At 39.2% G+C, this 18,307-nt stretch overlaps 1 protein-coding gene across 2 annotated transcripts in view; it reads left to right on the top strand.

The window, feature by feature from the left end:
- Window positions 1-18,307, top strand: part of LOC146682316 (glutamate receptor ionotropic, kainate 5-like) — a 262,649-nt gene that overhangs the window by 188,496 nt on the left and 55,846 nt on the right. For both annotated transcript variants that reach the window (XM_085446431.1, XM_085446430.1), the window contains exons 5-6: window positions 14,073-14,170; window positions 17,351-17,516. In XM_085446431.1, the coding sequence (XP_085302557.1) occupies window positions 14,073-14,170; window positions 17,351-17,516 (264 nt within the window). The remainder of the gene's footprint in view (window positions 1-14,072; window positions 14,171-17,350; window positions 17,517-18,307) is intronic.

Below are 18,307 nucleotides of genomic sequence, written 5' to 3'. Positions count from 1 at the left end.
CCATTCAAACTTTAAAACGAAGACAAGACATTCAACTATTCAACTTGTATTTATCTTTTCAATATCTATTATACTTTTTCTTCAGTTCCAGTTTAAGTTTCATGATGTTTTTTCACCCGTTTCAGAGTTTATAATGGGTGTGTATGGGACGGAATGTTGGGGCTAGAGTGAGGCAGCTCAACTGCTAGAGTGAGAGGAGCAAAAAAATTAATCTTAAAATCTTTTTTAAAACTGCTGCTGTGTCCGCAGCGTTTGCTCTACAGGTATGATTTTACCCTCAAAACGTAGCCATGGCTGTCCTCTTTCATCCAATGTGTTTACTATTGTCCTAGGTGTTACGGTTCTTTCATAAATGTCACCAATGCACAGCCTCCTCCTTCCAACTCTTCCATAGACTCTAATGTTAAAATGGCTCAGAAGGTTCGTTTGAAAATCAGAAGAGCATGGTGTCTTTCCACTGTCACCACGTCCATATAATAAACTCCACAGGCATGAAAACTGAGAATTAGGTAGACTAGACATGGCTGTCGCTCACGGTGAAAGAATTTTGTCAATACGACTTTTACTTTTCATTTGGGAACGATTTGTTTCGGCCTGACTTTTCTGTTCATTTTAAGCAGCAAAAGTGAGGCGCATGTCTGTGTACGTGTGTATGGAGCCATTGGGTGCGGTCACTATAGCAACCAGGCTCACACCTGCCTGCTTAACGAGCTCTGCCTGCCACTGTACCAAGATTCATCTTAAGCACTTCTCTTTCAACTGCTGCTGTGTCCACAGTGTTACAGCCATCATTTTACCCTCAAATTGTCGCCATTATTGTTCTCTTTCCAACACCGTATCTTTCAAAGCTCAGGCATTTAAACTTTTTAAACTGTGTGGATCAAAGTGGAGGGATCACATTTTAGTCATTCAGTGATTCAAAGAATATGACCTTTTAATATTCTTTCAGATGTTTTCTGACTCTAAATGTTCTTTTCTCATTTCTTAGGTTTTTCTAATTTACAATTAAAACATTTTCTGCTTTTTTCCAACTTCTTCTTCTGTGTAACCTTCAGCTTTTAGCAGTTCAGCACTTTTATTTTCAGGTTAAATTCGGGTTGTTTTTTTTTATCTCATTCAAGATTTTTAACTTAAATTCAGTAATTAATTCATTTCAGTGCATACATTCAGATTCAAGCATTCACACTGCAGTTTCTTCAGAAAATGCACTTTCTAGTTATATTTTATTTTTCCGTACGTTTTTTGAAAGCCTACTCCTTCAAAACCGTTCAACTTAGAAAAACCATTCAAACATCGTTAGATTCCTATTCTTTTGGACAACATTGCTTCTATTTTTCTCATTTTTAACATTTATATTTTTAATTTTATTCAACTTTATTCAACAAAAATTTATAATGTATTTCAATGGGGAGACCCTTCAAATTCTCATTCAACTTACTCATTTTTAAACTCTTACTACTTCCACATACATTGACATAGAGCCACCATTCAAACTTTAAAACGAAGACAAGACATTCAACTATTCAACTTGTATTTATCTTTTCAATATCTATTATACTTTTTCTTCAGTTCCAGTTTAAGTTTCATGATGTTTTTTCAGCCGTTTCAGAGTTTATAATGGGTGTGTATGGGACGGAATGTTGGGGCTAGAGTGAGACAGCTCAACTGCTAGAGTGAGAGGAGCAAAAAAATTAATCTTAAAATCTTTTTTAAAACTGCTGCTGTGTCCACAGCGTTTGCTCTACAGCCATCATTTTACCCTCAAAACGTAGCCATGGCTGTCCTCTTTCATCCAATGTGTTTACTATTGTCCTAGGTGTTACGGTTCTTTCATAAATGTCACCAATGCACAGCCTCCTCCTTCCAACTCTTCCATAGACTCTAATGTTAAAATGGCTCAGAAGGTTCGTTTGAAAATCAGAAGAGCATGGTGTCTTTCCACTGTCACCACGTCCATATAATAAGCTCCACAGGCATGAAAACTGAGAATTAGGTAGACTAGACATTGCTGTCGCTCACGGTGAAAGAATTTTGTCAATACGACTTTTACTTTTCATTTGGGAGCGATTTGTTTCGGCCTGACTTTTCTGTTCATTTTAAGCAGCAAAAGTGAGGCGCATGTCTGTGTACGTGTGTATGGAGCCATTGGGTGCGGTCACTATAGCAACCAGGCTCACACCTGCCTGCTTAACGAGCTCTGCCTGCCACTGTGCCAAGATTCATCTTAAGCACTTCTCTTTCAACTGCTGCTGTGTCCACAGTGTTACAGCCATCATTTTACCCTCAAATTGTCGCCATTATTGTTCTCTTTCCAACACCGTATCTTTCAAAGCTCAGGCATTTAAACTTTTTAAACTGTGTGGATCAAAGTGGAGGGATCACATTTGAGTCATTCAGTGATTCAAAGAATATGACCTTTTAATATTCATTCAGATGTTTTCTGACTCTAAATGTTCTTTTCTCATTTCTTAGGGTTTTCTAATTTACATTTAAAACATTTTCAGTTTTTTTCCAACTCCTTCTTCTGTGTAACCTTCAGCTTTTAGCAGTTCAGCACCTTTGTTTTCAGGTTAAATTCGTTTTTTTTTTTTGTTTTTTTTTTATCTCATTCAATATTTTTAACTCAAAATTCAGCAATTAATTCATTTCAGTGCATACATTCAGATTCAAGCATTCACACTGCAGTTTCTTCAGAAAATGCACTTTCTAGTTATTATATTTTATCTATTCCGTACGTTTTTTGAAAGCCTACTCCTTCAAAACCGTTCAACTTAGAAAAACCATTCAAACATCGTTAGATTCCTATTATTTTGGACATGATTGCTTGTATTTTTCTCATTTTTAACATTTATATTTTTAATTTTATTCAACTTTATTCATCAAAAATTTCCCATGTATTTCAATGGGGAGACCCTTCAAATTCTCATTCAACTTACTCATTTTTAAACTCTTACTACTTCAACATACGTTCACATAGAGCCACCATTCAAACTTTAAAACGAAGACAAGACATTCAACTATTCAACTTGTATTTATCTTTTCAATATCTATTATACTTTTTCTTCAGTTCCAGTTTAAGTTTCATGATGTTTTTTCACCCGTTTCAGAGTTTATAATGGGTGTGTATGGGACGGAATGTTGGGGCTAGAGTGAGGCAGCTCAACTGCTAGAGTGAGAGGAGCAAAAAAATTAATCTTAAAATCTTTTTTAAAACTGCTGCTGTGTCCACAGCGTTTGCTCTACAGGTATGATTTTACCCTCAAAACGTAGCCATGGCTGTCCTCTTTCATCCAATGTGTTTACTATTGTCCTAGGTGTTATGGTTCTTTCATAAATGTCACCAATGCACAGCCTCCTCCCTCCAACTGTTCCATAGACTCTAATGTTAAAATGGCTCAGAAGGTTCGTTTGAAAATCAGAAGAGCATGGTGTCTTTCCACTGTCACCATGTCCATATAATAAACTCCACAGACATGAAAACTGAGAATTTGGTAGACTAGACATTGCTGTCGCTCACGGTGAAAGAATTTTGTCAATACGACTTTTACTTTTCATTTGGGAACGATTTGTTTCGGCCTGACTTTTCTGTTCATTTTAAGCAGCAAAAGTGAGGTGCATGTCTGTGTGCGTGTGTATGGAGCCATTGGGTGCGGTCACTATAGCAACCAGGCTCACACCTGCCTGCTTAACGAGCTCTCTCTGCCACTCTGCCAAAATTCATCTTAAACACTTCTCTTTCAACTGCTGCTGTGTCCACAGTGTTAAAGCCATCATTTTACCCTCAAAACGTCGCCATCGTTGTTCTTTTTCCAACATCTTGTCTTTCAAAGCTCAGAGATGTAAACTTTTTAAACTGTGTGGGTCCAAGTGGAGGGATCACATTTTAGTCATTCAGTGATTCAAAGAATATGACCTTTTAATATTCTTTCAGATGTTTTCTGACTCTAAATGTTCTTTTCTCATTTCTTAGGTTTTTCTAATTTACAATTAAAACATTTTCAGCTTTTTTCCAACTTCTTCTTCTGTGTAACCTTCAGCTTTTAGCAGTTCAGCACTTTTGTTTTCAGGTTAAATTCAGGTTGTTTTTTTTTTTTTTTTTATCTCATTCAAAATTTTTAACTCAAAATTCAGCAATTAATTCATTTCAGTCCATACATTCAGATTCAAGCATTCACACTGCAGTTTCTTCAGAAAATGCACTTTCTAGTTAGTGTGAATGCTTGAAAAGCATTCACAGTATTGTTATTCGAATCTTTATTATTATTAGTGTGAATGCTTGAAAAGCATTCACAGTATTGTTATTCGAATCTTTATTAGTGTGAATGCTTGAAAAGCATTCACAGTATTGTTCTTCTAATCTTTATTATTATTATTATTATATTTTATTCTGTATTCCGTACGTTTTTTGTAATCCTATAACTTCAAAACCGTTCAACTTAGAAAAACCATTCAAACACCGTTAGATTCCTATTCTTTTGGACAACACTGCTTCTATTTTTCATATTTTTAACATTTATATTTTTAATTTTATTCAACTTTATTCAACAAAAATTTATAATGTATTTCAATGGGGAGACCCTTCAAATCCTCATTCAACTTACTCATTTTTAAACTCTTACTACTTCCACATACATTGACATAGAGCCACCATTCAAACTTTAAAACGAAGACAAGACATTCAACTATTCAACTTGTATTTATCTTTTCAATATCTATTATACTTTTTCTTCAGTTCCAGTTTAAGTTTCATGATGTTTTTTCACCCGTTTCAGAGTTTATAATGGGTGTGTATGGGACGGAATGTTGGGGCTAGAGTGAGAGAGCTCAACTGCTAGAGTGAGAGGAGCAAAAAAATTAATCTTAAAATATTTTTTAAAACTGCTGCTGTGTCCACAGCGTTTGCTCTACAGCCACCATTTTACCCTCAAAACGTAGCCATCGCTGTCCTCTTTCATCCAATGTGTTTACTATTGTCCTAGGTGTTATGGTTCTTTCATAAATGTCACCAATGCACAGCCTCCTCCTTCCAACTCTTCCATAGACTCTAATGTTAAAATGGCTCAGAAGGTTCGTTTGAAAATCAGAAGAGCATGGTGTCTTTCCACTGTCACCACGTCCATATAATAAACTCCACAGGCATGAAAACTGAGAATTCAGTAGACTAGACATTGCTGTCACTCACGGTGAAAGAATTTTGTCAATACGACTTTTACTTTTCATTTGGGAACGATTTGTTTCGGCCTGACTTTTCTGTTCATTTTAAGCAGCAAAAGTGAGGCGCATGTCTGTGTACGTGTGTATGGAGCCATTGGGTGCGGTCACTATAGCAACCAGGCTCACACCTGCCTGCTTAACGAGCTCTGCCTGCCACTGTACCAAGATTCATCTTAAGCACTTCTCTTTCAACTGCTGCTGTGTCCACAGTGTTACAGCCATCATTTTACCCTCAAATTGTCGCCATTATTGTTCTCTTTCCAACACCGTATCTTTCAAAGCTCAGGCATTTAAACTTTTTAAACTGTGTGGATCAAAGTGGAGGGATCACATTTGAGTCATTCAGTGATTCAAAGAATATGACCTTTTAATATTCATTCAGATGTTTTCTGACTCTAAATGTTCTTTTCTCATTTCTTAGGGTTTTCTAATTTACATTTAAAACATTTTCAGTTTTTTTCCAACTCCTTCTTCTGTGTAACCTTCAGCTTTTAGCAGTTCAGCACCTTTGTTTTCAGGTTAAATTCGGGGTTTTTTTTTATCTCATTCAAAATTTTTAACTTAAATTCAGTAATTATTTCATTTCAATGCATACATTCAGATTCAAGCATTCACACTGCAGTTTCTTCAGAAAATGCACTTTCTAGTTATTATTATTATTATTATATTTTATCTATTCCGTACGTTTTTTGTAATCCTATAACTTCAAAACCGTTCAACTTAGAAAAAACATTCAAACACCGTTAGATTCCTATTCTTTTGGACAACACTGCTTCTATTTTTCATATTTTTAACATTTATATTTTTAATTTTATTCAACTTTATTCAACAAAAATTTATAATGTATTTCAATGGGGAGACCCTTCAAATCCTCATTCAACTTACTCATTTTTAAACTCTTACTACTTCAACATACGTTCACATAGAGCCACCATTCAAACTTTAAAACGAAGACAAGACATTCAACTATTCAACTTGTATTTATCTTTTCAATATCTATTATACTTTTTCTTCAGTTCCAGTTTAAGTTTCATGATGTTTTTTCACCCGTTTCAGAGTTTATAATGGGTGTGTATGGGACGGAATGTTGGGGCTAGAGTGAGGCAGCTCAACTGCTAGAGTGAGAGGAGCAAAAAAATTAATCTTAAAATCTTTTTTAAAACTGCTGCTGTGTCCGCAGCGTTTGCTCTACAGGTATGATTTTACCCTCAAAACGTAGCCATCGCTGTCCTCTTTCATCCAATGTGTTTACTATTGTCCTAGGTGTTATGGTTCTTTCGTAAATGTCACCAATGCACAGCCTCCTCCCTCCAACTCTTCCATAGACTCTAATGTTAAAATGGCTCAGAAGGTTGGTTTGAAAATCAGAAGAGCATGGTGTTTTTACACTGTCACCACGTCCATATATTAAACTCCACAGGCATGAAAACTGAGAATTAGGTAGACTAGACATTGCTGTCGCTCACGGTGAAAGAATTTTGTCAATACGACCTATACTTTTCATTTGGGAGCGATTTGTTTCGGCCTGACTTTTCTGTTCATTTTAAGCAGCAAAAGTGAGGCGCATGTCTGTGTACGTGTGTATGGAGCCATTGGGTGCAGTCACTATAGCAACCAGGCTCACACCTGCCTGCTTAACGAGCTCTGCCTGCCACTCTGCCAAGATTTATCTTAAACACTTCTCTTTCAACTGCTGCTGTGTCCACAGTGTTAAAGCCATCATTTTACCCTCAAAACGTAGCCATCGTTGTTCTCTTTCCAACACTTTTTCAAAGCTCAGACTTTTACATTTTTTAAACTGTGTGGATCCAAGCAGAGGGATCAGATTTTAGTCATTCAGTGATTCAAAGAATATGACCTTTTAATATTCATTCAGATGTTTTCTGACTCTAAATGTTCTTTTCTCATTTCTTAGGGTTTTCTAATTTACATTTAAAACATTTTCAGTTTTTTTCCAACTTCTTCTTCTGTGTAACGTTCAGCTTTTAGCAGTTCAGCACCTTTGTTTTCAGGTTAAATTCGTTTTTTTTTTTTGTTTTTTTTTAATCTCATTCAATATTTTTAACTCAAAATTCAGCAATTAATTCATTTCAGTGCATACATTCAGATTCAAGCATTCACACTGCAGTTTCTTCAGAAAATGCACTTTCTAGTTATTATTATTATTATATTTTATTTTTCCGTACGTTTTTTCAAAGCCTACTCCTTCAAAACCGTTCAACTTAGAAAAACCATTCAAACACCGTTAGATTCCTATTCTTTTGGACAACACTGCTTCTATTTTTCATATTTTTAACATTTATATTTTTAATTTTATTCAACTTTATTCAACAAAAATTTATAATGTATTTCAATGGGGAGACCCTTCAAATCCTCATTCAACTTACTCATTTTTAAACTCTTACTACTTCCACATACATTGACATAGAGCCACCATTCAAACTTTAAAACGAAGACAAGACATTCAACTATTCAACTTGTATTTATCTTTTCAATATCTATTATACTTTTTCTTCAGTTCCAGTTTAAGTTTCATGATGTTTTTTCACCCGTTTCAGAGTTTATAATGGGTGTGTATGGGACGGAATGTTGGGGCTAGAGTGAGGCAGCTCAACTGCTAGAGTGAGAGGAGCAAAAAAATTAATCTTAAAATCTTTTTTAAAACTGCTGCTGTGTCTGCAGCGTTTGCTCTACAGGTATGATTTTACCCTCAAAACGTAGCCATGGCTGTCCTCTTTCATCCAATGTGTTTACTATTGTCCTAGGTGTTATGGTTCTTTCATAAATGTCACCAATGCACAGCCTCCTCCCTCCAACTCTTCCATAGACTCTAATGTTAAAATGGCTCAGAAGGTTCGTTTGAAAATCAGAAGAGCATGGTGTCTTTCCACTGTCACCACGTCCATATAATAAACTCCACAGACATGAAAACTGAGAATTTGGTAGACTAGACATGGCTGTCGCTCACAGTGAAAGAATTTTGTCAATACGACTTTTACTTTTCATTTGGGAACGATTTGTTTCGGCCTGACTTTTCTGTTCATTTTAAGCAGCAAAAGTGAGGTGCATGTCTGTGTCCGTGTGTATGGAGCCATTGGGTGCGGTCACTATAGCAACCAGGCTCACACCTGCCTGCTTAACGAGCTCTCTCTCTCACTCTGCCAAGATTCATCTTAAATACTTCTCTTTCAACTGCTGCTGTGTCCACAGTGTTAAAGCCATCATTTTACCCTCAAAACGTCGCCATCGTTGTTCTTTTTCCAACATCTTGTCTTTCAAAGCTCAGAGATGTAAACTTTTTAAACTGTGTGGGTCCAAATGGAGGGATCACATTTTAGTCATTCAGTGATTCAAAGAATATGACCTTTTAATATTCATTCAGATGTTTTTTTACTCTAAATGTTCTTTTCTCATTTCTTAGGGTTTTCTAATTTACAATTAAAACATTTTCAGCTTTTTTCCAACTTCTTCTTCTGTGTAACCTTCAGCTTTTAGCAGTTCAGCACTGTTGTTTTCAGGTTAAATTCGTTTTTTTTTTTTTTTATCTCATTCAAGATTTTTAACTTAAATTCAGTAATTAATTCATTTCAGTGCATACATTCAGATTCAAGCATTCACACTGCAGTTTCTTCAGAAAATGCACTTTCTAGTTAGTGTGAATGCTTGAAAAGCATTCACAGTATTGTTCTTCTAATCTTTATTCTATTTTATTTATTATTCTGTATTCCGTACGTTTTTTGTAATCTATCTCCTTCAAAACCGTTCAACTTAGAAAAACCATTCAAACACCGTTAGATTCCTATTCTTTTGGACATGACTGCTTCTATTTTTCTCATTTCTAACATTTATATTTTTAATTTTATTCAACTTTATTTAACAAAAATTTATAATGTATTTCAATGGAGAGACCCTTCAAATTCTCATTCAAATTCCTCCTCTTTAAACTGTATCTACTTCAACATACGTTCACATAGAGCCTCCATTCAAACTTTAAAACGAAGACAAGACATTCAACTATTCAACTTGTATTTATCTTTTCAATATCTATTATACTTTTTCTTCAGTTCCAGTTTAAGTTTCATGATGTTTTTTCACCCGTTTCAGAGTTTATAATGGGTGTGTATGGGACGGAATGTTGGGGCTAGAGTGAGGCAGCTCAACTGCTAGAGTGAGAGGAGCAAAAAAATTAATCTTAAAATCTTTTTTAAAACTGCTGCTGTGTCCGCAGCGTTTGCTCTACAGGTATGATTTTACCCTCAAAACGTAGCCATCGCTGTCCTCTTTCATCCAATGTGTTTACTATTGTACTAGGTGTTATGGTTCTTTCGTAAATGTCACCAATGCACAGCCTCCTCCCTCCAACTCTTCCATAGACTCTAATGTTAAAATGGCTCAGAAGGTTCGTTTGAAAATCAGAAGAGCATGGTGTCTTTACACTGTCACCACGTCCATATAATAAACTCCACAGGCATGAAAACTGAGAATTTGGTAGACTAGACATGGCTGTCGCTCACGGTGAAAGAATTTTGTCAGTACGACATGTACTTTTCATTTGGGAACGATTTGTTTCGGCCTGACTTTTCTGTTCATTTTAAGCAGCAAAAGTGAGGCGCATGTCTGTGTACGTGTGTATGGAGCCATTGGGTGCAGTCACTATAGCAACCAGGCTCACACCTGCCTGCTTAACGAGCTCTGCCTGCCACTGTGCCAAGATTTATCTTAAACACTTCTCTTTCAACTGCTGCTGTGTCCACAGTGTTACAGCCATCATTTTACCCTCAAAATGTCGCCATTATTGTTCTCTTTCCAACATCTTGTCTTTCAAAGCTCAGAGATGTAAACTTTTTAAACTGTGTGGGTCCAAGTGGAGGGATCACATTTTCTTCATTCAGTGATTCAAAGAATATGACTTTTTAATATTCTTTCAGATGTTTTCTGACTCTAAATGTTCTTTTCTCATTTCTTAGGTTTTTCTAATTTACAATTAAAACATTTTCAGCTTTTTTCCAACTTCTTCTTCTGTGTAACCTTCAGCTTTTAGCAGTTCAGCACTGTTGTTTTCAGGTTAAATTCGGGTTTTTTTTTTTTATCTCATTCAAGATTTTTAACTTAAATTCAGTAATTAATTCATTTCAGTGCATACATTCAGATTCAAGCATTCACACTGCAGTTTCTTCAGAAAATGCACTTTCTAGTTATTATTATTATTATATTTTATTTTTCCGTACGTTTTTTGTAAGCCTACTCCTTCAAAACCGTTCAACTTAGAAAAACCATTCAAACACCGTTAGATTCCTATTCTTTTGGACAACACTGCTTCTAAATTTCATATTTTTAACATTTATATTTTTAATTTTATTCAACTTTATTCAACAAAAATTTATAATGTATTTCAATGGGGATACCCTTCAAATCCTCATTCAACTTACTCATTTTTAAACTCTTACTACTTCCACATACATTGACATAGAGCCACCATTCAAACTTTAAAACGAAGACAAGACATTCAACTATTCAACTTGTATTTATCTTTTCAATATCTATTATACTTTTTCTTCAGTTCCAGTTTAAGTTTCATGATGTTTTTTCACCCGTTTCAGAGTTTATAATGGGTGTGTATGGGACGGAATGTTGGGGCTAGAGTGAGGCAGCTCAACTGCTAGAGTGAGAGGAGCAAAAAAATTAATCATAAAATCTTTTTTAAAACTGCTGCTGTGTCCGTAGCGTTTGCTCTACAGGTATGATTTTACCCTCAAAACGTAGCCATCGCTGTCCTCTTTCATCCAATGTGTTTACTATTGTCCTAGGTGTTATGGTTCTTTCGTAAATGTCACCAATGCACAGCCTCCTCCCTCCAACTCTTCCATAGACTCTAATGTTAAAATGGCTCAGAAGGTTCGTTTGAAAATCAGAAGAGCATGGTGTCTTTCCACTGTCACCACGTCCATATAATAAACTCCACAGGCATGAAAACTGAGAATTCAGTAGACTAGACATTGCTGTCGCTCACGGTGAAAGAATTTTGTCAATACGACTTTTACTTTTCATTTGGGAACGATTTGTTTCGGCCTGACTTTTCTGTTCATTTTAAGCAGCAAAAGTGAGGCGCATGTCTGTGTACGTGTGTATGGAGCCATTGGGTGCGGTCACTATAGCAACCAGGCTCACACCTGCCTGCTTAACGAGCTCTGCCTGCCACTGTACCAAGATTCATCTTAAACACTTCTCTTTCAACTGCTGCTGTGTCCACAGTGTTACAGCCATCATTTTACCCTCAAATTGTCGCCATTATTGTTCTCTTTCCAACACCGTATCTTTCAAAGCTCAGGCATTTAAACTTTTTAAACTGTGTGGATCAAAGTGGAGGGATCACATTTTAGTCATTCAGTGATTCAAAGAATATGACCTTTTAATATTCTTTCAGATGTTTTCTGACTCTAAATGTTCTTTTCTCATTTCTTAGGTTTTTCTAATTTACAATTAAAACATTTTCAGCTTTTTTCCAACTTCTTCTTCTGTGTAACCTTCAGCTTTTAGCAGTTCAGCACTTTTGTTTTCAGGTTAAATTCGGGGTTTTTTTTTAATCTCATTCAAAATTTTTAACTTAAATTCAGTAATTATTTCATTTCAATGCATACATTCAGATTCAAGCATTCACACTGCAGTTTCTTCAGAAAATGCACTTTCTAGTTATATTTTATTCTGTATTCCGTACGTTTTTTGTAATCCTACTCCTTCAAAACCGTTCAACTTAGAAAAACCATTCCAACACCGTTAGATTCCTATTCTTTTGGACAACACTGCTTCCATTTTTCATATTTTTAACATTTATATTTTTAATTTTATTCAACTTTATTCAACAAAAATTTATAATGTATTTCAATGGGGAGACCCTTCAAATCCTCATTCAACTTACTCATTTTTAAACTCTTACTACTTCCACATACATTGACATAGAGCCACCATTCAAACTTTAAAACGAAGACAAGACATTCAACTATTCAACTTGCATTTATCTTTTCAATATCTATTATACTTTTTCTTCAGTTCCAGTTTAAGTTTCATGATGTTTTTTCACCCGTTTCAGAGTTTATAATGGGTGTGTATGGGACGGAATGTTGGGGCTAGAGTGAGGCAGCTCAACTGCTAGAGTGAGAGGAGCAAAAAAAATAATCTTAAAATCTTTTTTAAAACTGCTGCTGTGTCCGCAGCGTTTGCTCTACAGGTATGATTTTACCCTCAAAACGTAGCCATGGCTGTCCTCTTTCATCCAATGTGTTTACTATTGTACTAGGTGTTATGGTTCTTTCATAAATGTCACCAATGCACAGCCTCCTCCCTCCAACTCTTCCATAGACTCTAATGTTAAAATGGCTCAGAAGGTTCGTTTGAAAATCAGAAGAGCATGGTGTCTTTCCACTGTCACCACGTCCATATAATAAACTCCACAGACATGAAAACTGAGAATTTGGTAGACTAGACATTGCTGTCGCTCACAGTGAAAGAATTTTGTCAATACGACTTTTACTTTTCATTTGGGAACGATTTGTTTCGGCCTGACTTTTCTGTTCATTTTAAGCAGCAAAAGTGAGGTGCATGTCTGTGTCCGTGTGTATGGAGCCATTGGGTGCGGTCACTATAGCAACCAGGCTCACACCTGCCTGCTTAACGAGCTCTCTCTGCCACTCTGCCAAAATTCATCTTAAACACTTCTCTTTCAACTGCTGCTGTGTCCACAGTGTTACAGCCATCATTTTACCCTCAAAACGTCGCCATCGTTGTTCTTTTTCCAACATCTTGTCTTTCAAAGCTCAGAGATGTAAACTTTTTAAACTGTGTGGGTCCAAGTGGAGGGATCACATTTTAGTCATTCAGTGATTCAAAGAATATGACCTTTTAATATTCTTTCAGATGTTTTCTGACTCTAAATGTTCTTTTCTCATTTCTTAGGTTTTTCTAATTTACAATTAAAACATTTTCAGCTTTTTTCCAACTTCTTCTTCTGTGTAACCTTCAGCTTTTAGCAGTTCAGCACTTTTGTTTTCAGGTTAAATTCGGGGTTTTTTTTTTTATCTCATTCAAAATTTTTAACTTAAATTCAGTAATTATTTCATTTCAATGCATACATTCAGATTCAAGCATTCACACTGCAGTTTCTTCAGAAAATGCACTTTCTAGTTGTTTATTAAAATTCTATTTCTGGTGAGAAACAGAAAAAATGAAAGCAGAGTTTTTATTGGCTAGATTTAGCGGTCAGGGTGGGGCCACGCTGTGTCCCTGAGGCGCTCTGTGGATGGCGCTCTGACCTGCCAAACTGGAGGCTTTCTTTGGATTTGGGCTGAAACAATGACTGCAGGACAGATTCATGGATTTGTGACAGCTCTGGCTTTGGGGCAATAACTGGCACTGGAGATCAGGGACCTGCCTTCCTCCTCACCCTCTGAAAATCTGGCTCAAACTGGAAAAAGGGGGTAAAAAAAGGTATTTTAGAGGGGAGAGGACGTCTAACTGTCTCACCTGCAGTTTCACGGGCTCTGCAGACTGACTGTGGCCTCTGTTAGCTGGCTGCATGGCTGCTTAAGCGTGGGCCAACTTTTCTCATGGACTGAATGGTTTTTATGGCCAGCGTCTGAATAAAGTGTTGGATAAGTGTAAAAAATGAAACCTTCTCTAACAGCCCCTGGACTGACGTCTGTGTGCAGGACGAGTGAAAATCCCAAACACATACTCGCTGCCGAGCATCTCCCGCCGTCCTGCACGCAGACAGGAACAACGCTTCCAAAATAAAGTGGCGTAGAAACAAACACCTCCAGTAATCACACGCTGAGTTTTGTCACTCTGTGTCGTTTCTCCATCAGTGTGTCAGATCCTGCCGAAGGGTGTGGTCTCTGTGATCGGCCCCGCCTCCAGCCCCGCCTCTGGGTCCACCATCAGTCACATCTGTGGGGAGAAGGAGGTGAGTCACATCTGGATCTGGCGTGCGATCACGATTGTCCCGCTGAGGACGGTGACACGAGTTTCATACATACGTCACACCTGAGTGCAGGTAACAGTCACGGTGCTGCTGCCGCCTGTTACCGCCTCAGAGTGAAACATGGTGAGTAACAGTAACACTTCTTATTTGTTATACATGTTTCTGGCTGAAGATGAGCAAAGTTTCCAAACTTTATTAAGCGACGTCATGGACGTCTCTGTGCGGCAGCTGGACAGACTAGAGGACGCCACGCCCTCACTAACAACATTTTTATAACATGATGCAAACAACACATGAATGTTCGGTCTGGTGCCCGCCTCTTATTTCATCTCTGTTCCAATCAGACGTCTTCTTCCTGTCAAGGAAAACTCCCGTGTCCCTGCTGTTATGCAGTTTGCGGTTTCCAGAGCAGCCTCGCTCTGACTGCACATGTGTGCGACTCGTGCTCCACGCAAAGACCAAACCTGCAAACTGAAGACTTAGTTTAAAGAGTTAAACTAAGTGGAAGGTGGACCTGACGTCCTTGTTCCTAACATGGTGTTAATGTTGCACAGAGTTTGCTTTAGCCACTCGTGAAATGTTGCAGTTCAGTAAAAGATGAAAAGTTGTCCTGCTCATCTTCTAATTGCTTTAAACGTTTTACTTTGACGGTTCCTAACAGGAAAAGAGGAGGTTAGAAAAGCCACAAGAGATGAAGATCGATGTAGACTGTTGAACTTTAACCTTTAACCTGCTAACTGAGGCCTGCAGAGTCCTGGTGTTTGCACAGCGTGATCGTGGGGTGAACACACCTGACGCTGCAGACCAGCAGACTGCGGACACCTGCAGTTAATCAGTCTATTCTTTAATGTTCACCCAGGATTGTCTTTTCAGCCAAAGAAAAGATAATTCTGACAAATATCCACAGAGTACTTTTGCTTCTCTGCAGAGCGGAGGGTCAAGGTCAGGAGTAGGGTTTGAGGCCAGGCGTGGGGTCTTCACTGGTGATCTGCTCCTCCTTTCATAATAAATGACAGGTTTGAGGTTTTGGCTGAACACAGCTGTGACCGTGGACAGACCGGACACAGCAGGCAGGTTTATATCACACACGTGTGACCGGATGATGTCACTACACATGGAACCGGTTTGTGATGGAGGTGTGGAGCAGGCTTTCTTTGGGTGGGGTTGCAGAGGACACCCCCGGTCTAATGCCTGACAAAGAGGACGTTTCCGCTCTAAGTTTAGGAGAAAGACCTCTGGGAGTGGGCGTGGCCTGTCTTCAGTTTAAAGCCTGTTCCCAGAAACGTGATTGGCTTCTCGTTTGCACCCAGTCGTCCTCGACCGAGATCTCCTGAACCAGTCGTTGAGTTCTTTCAGTTTTGCTTCGCTCTGTTGGATTTTTGCAGCCTTTAACTTGTGTTTAACCATTTTCTGCCTTCCAGAGTTTACACAGGTGCATCTCCAGCATACCGCAAGCCTCTAACCGTCCACATGTCCTCTTCCTCCAGCCCGACAGGTCCCATGTTCCTGAATTCTCAGTCTGGATTTAGAATAAGCTGGGTGGATGGGAGCAAAGCCCGGCTGAGCTAATTACAGTTTACCTTTGAAGCCCCCGCAGGTCTGAGCTGAGGTTAAATCACGTCACACAGGACGTCTGTCCTCTGACCCCGTTCTTCGTTCCTCTCTGAAGTGATTAATTTTTCAATTTGTCATGAATCTTTCATCTTAAACACTCACACTGTCCGTCACAGCACCTTTGCTCTGGGAGGTCTGAAGTGAAACAGAGAAGCTTGTCTGAAGTTAGACACATCGTCACCTAACCGAGCACGGTGACGTGTCCTCCTTTCTTTTTCCTGCGGACACCCGGCTGTACGACCCTCCGTGACCCTTCGATGTCTGCCGAACAGAAACTGATTTCTGCATGAAACGCTTTTCTGATATTGCTGATGATCTGAGGCTTTGTTCCTTTCTCACATTTTCTTTGTGAGCGTGAACAAAGACGGGATCATCAGCGAGTGCCGGGCTCTGATTAAAGCTCCATTGCTGTTATCTGAACTTCCTGTATAACCTGTACAGTTGGGAACAACTCGGCCTCTCACTCAGGGGCTCCTCACTTTTTTAAATGTCTCAATCTTAAAACAATGCTGGCTCACAGAAAGGTGAAAGGTCGACCTGCGGCTGCTGTGATGCAGATTTGGAGGAAGAGCACAGAGAAAGTGAAACGCTTGAATGAGTGTAAGGCAGCTCGTTTCCCCACATTGACTTTTTCTTTCCCACCTCTCTGTTTATCCTTCTTATTACATCTTTTCTTTCCCCTTTTTCCATCTGTTATAAACCAGCTCTTGTTCCTCGGTAATGATGGAGATCTCTTCACACTGGCTGGCAGCTGCAGTTCCTGGAGTTTTACGTTATAAATGAAACTGGGACTTCCTCATTCGAGCTTCCTAAAACTGACAGCAGTAATATCCAGCCTGTGATGATAAAATTTCCCATTGTAGAAATACGGAGAAGTCGAAGAATAGTTCAAGCTTAATTCAGTTTTATTTATAAAGCGCGAAATCACAACAGTCACCTCAAAGAGTAACCCTACAGTAATACAGAGAAAACCCAACAATCATATGACCCCCTATGAGCAGCACTTTGGCGACAGTGGGAAGGAAAAACTCCCTTTTAACAGGAAGAAACCTCCAGCAGAACCAGGCTCAGGGAGGGGCGGGGCCATCTGCTGTGATTGGTTGGAGTGAGAGAAGGAAGACAGGATAAAGACATGCTGTGGAAGAGAGACAGAGGTTAATAACAGATATGATTCAGTGCAGAGAGGTCTGTTAACACATGTTCAAGTGCATAGTGTGGAGGATGTCGTAAGGCCTCGAGGCAGTTGGGTCTCAAACACAATATTTATGAGCTTTTGAATTTGTAAATCGGTCGGATTTGACCCGAACAGGCAGGAAGGTTGCAGCACCTGCTCTTAGGTGAAGGCTCTGCCTCCCACTTTTATACTTTAAATACTCTCCAAGTACAAAAACAGAGTTTAATGTGACGATTGTCTGAGAACTGTCGTGCAGTATAAAGTGCAGTAACTCGGTGAATGTTTCTTTGACTTTCAGTAACTGGTCTCCATGTTTCGAAGCAAAGCCCAGCGCAGACTTCCTTCTCTCATCATGCTTCTCATTCGCCCCTCAGATCCCTCACGTGAAGATCGGCCCCGAGGAAACGCCCAAGCTGCCGTACCTCCGCTTTGCCTCGGTGACCCTCTACCCGAGTAACGAGGACCTGAGCCTGGCCATCGGCTCCATCCTGCGCTCCTTCGGCTACCCGACAGCCAGCCTGATCTGTGGCAAAGCAGAGTGTGAGTGTCGTGGTTATTCCCACTGCAGCTCCGTCCACACTTAGGGCGGAAATGATGGATTTTAGAGCTCCAGTGTCTCGGGTTCGAACATTATGAGACGCTGGCACGTGATGCACATTCACAGATCATCTCACCTTAAACCACGAACGCTCCCCGATCCCTGTCCGGTTGCGTGTTGGCACCCGTTCCCTTGGGTTGAGGTTCTGTTTGGACGATCAGTCCTTGCTCTTCTCTTTGAGCAACACGTTTCACGAGTCCGTCCTCGTCCCCCTGCAAACCCAGCTCACATTTCCTGGAGTCAGTTTTCACCATTTTCCACCAGCGTCGAGCCCTCGGTGCCGATGGCTTTGATTTCTTTTCTGTTGTTTCTTCTTCTTCTGAGTTTTCTCTACTCCTCTCTTTCCTTTCCTTTCCTAATTCCTCTTCTCTCACACACTTCCCTCCATTCTTCCTTTCCTCTCCTGAGGACTCTAGTCTCCTCTCTTCCTTTCCCTTGTTCTTTTTCCCCTCCGTCCTCCCCACATCAGTCTCCCTCAGCTTGGATCCAGCTGACTGATCTGCCCCAGCTCTCCGCTCTAACATCTCCCGGTCTTTCGTCGTAGCCTCGGCCCGTTAACGGCCTGTATTGTGGTCCTGAGCGCTGCTGTCAGCCAGTTAAACGCTTTATGGCAGCGATTAGTCGAGACACGCCCGCTGCTTCTGTCAGGGACAGACGAGGTAATGAGCCGGAGGCCGACGCCTCTGAATGTCGAAGCCCAGGTGATGCAAACACAGCAGGCTTCTCGCCGGTT

Source organism: Copadichromis virginalis, linkage group LG22 (genome assembly GCF_057382275.1).
Source record: "Copadichromis virginalis isolate Kocher_CV1m ecotype Utaka linkage group LG22, C_Virginalis_male_GT1.1, whole genome shotgun sequence".
Classification (NCBI taxonomy): domain Eukaryota; kingdom Metazoa; phylum Chordata; class Actinopteri; order Cichliformes; family Cichlidae; genus Copadichromis; species Copadichromis virginalis.
The sequence above is the reverse complement of the archived record's forward strand: the minus strand, read 5'-3'. Positions and strand labels throughout refer to the sequence as shown.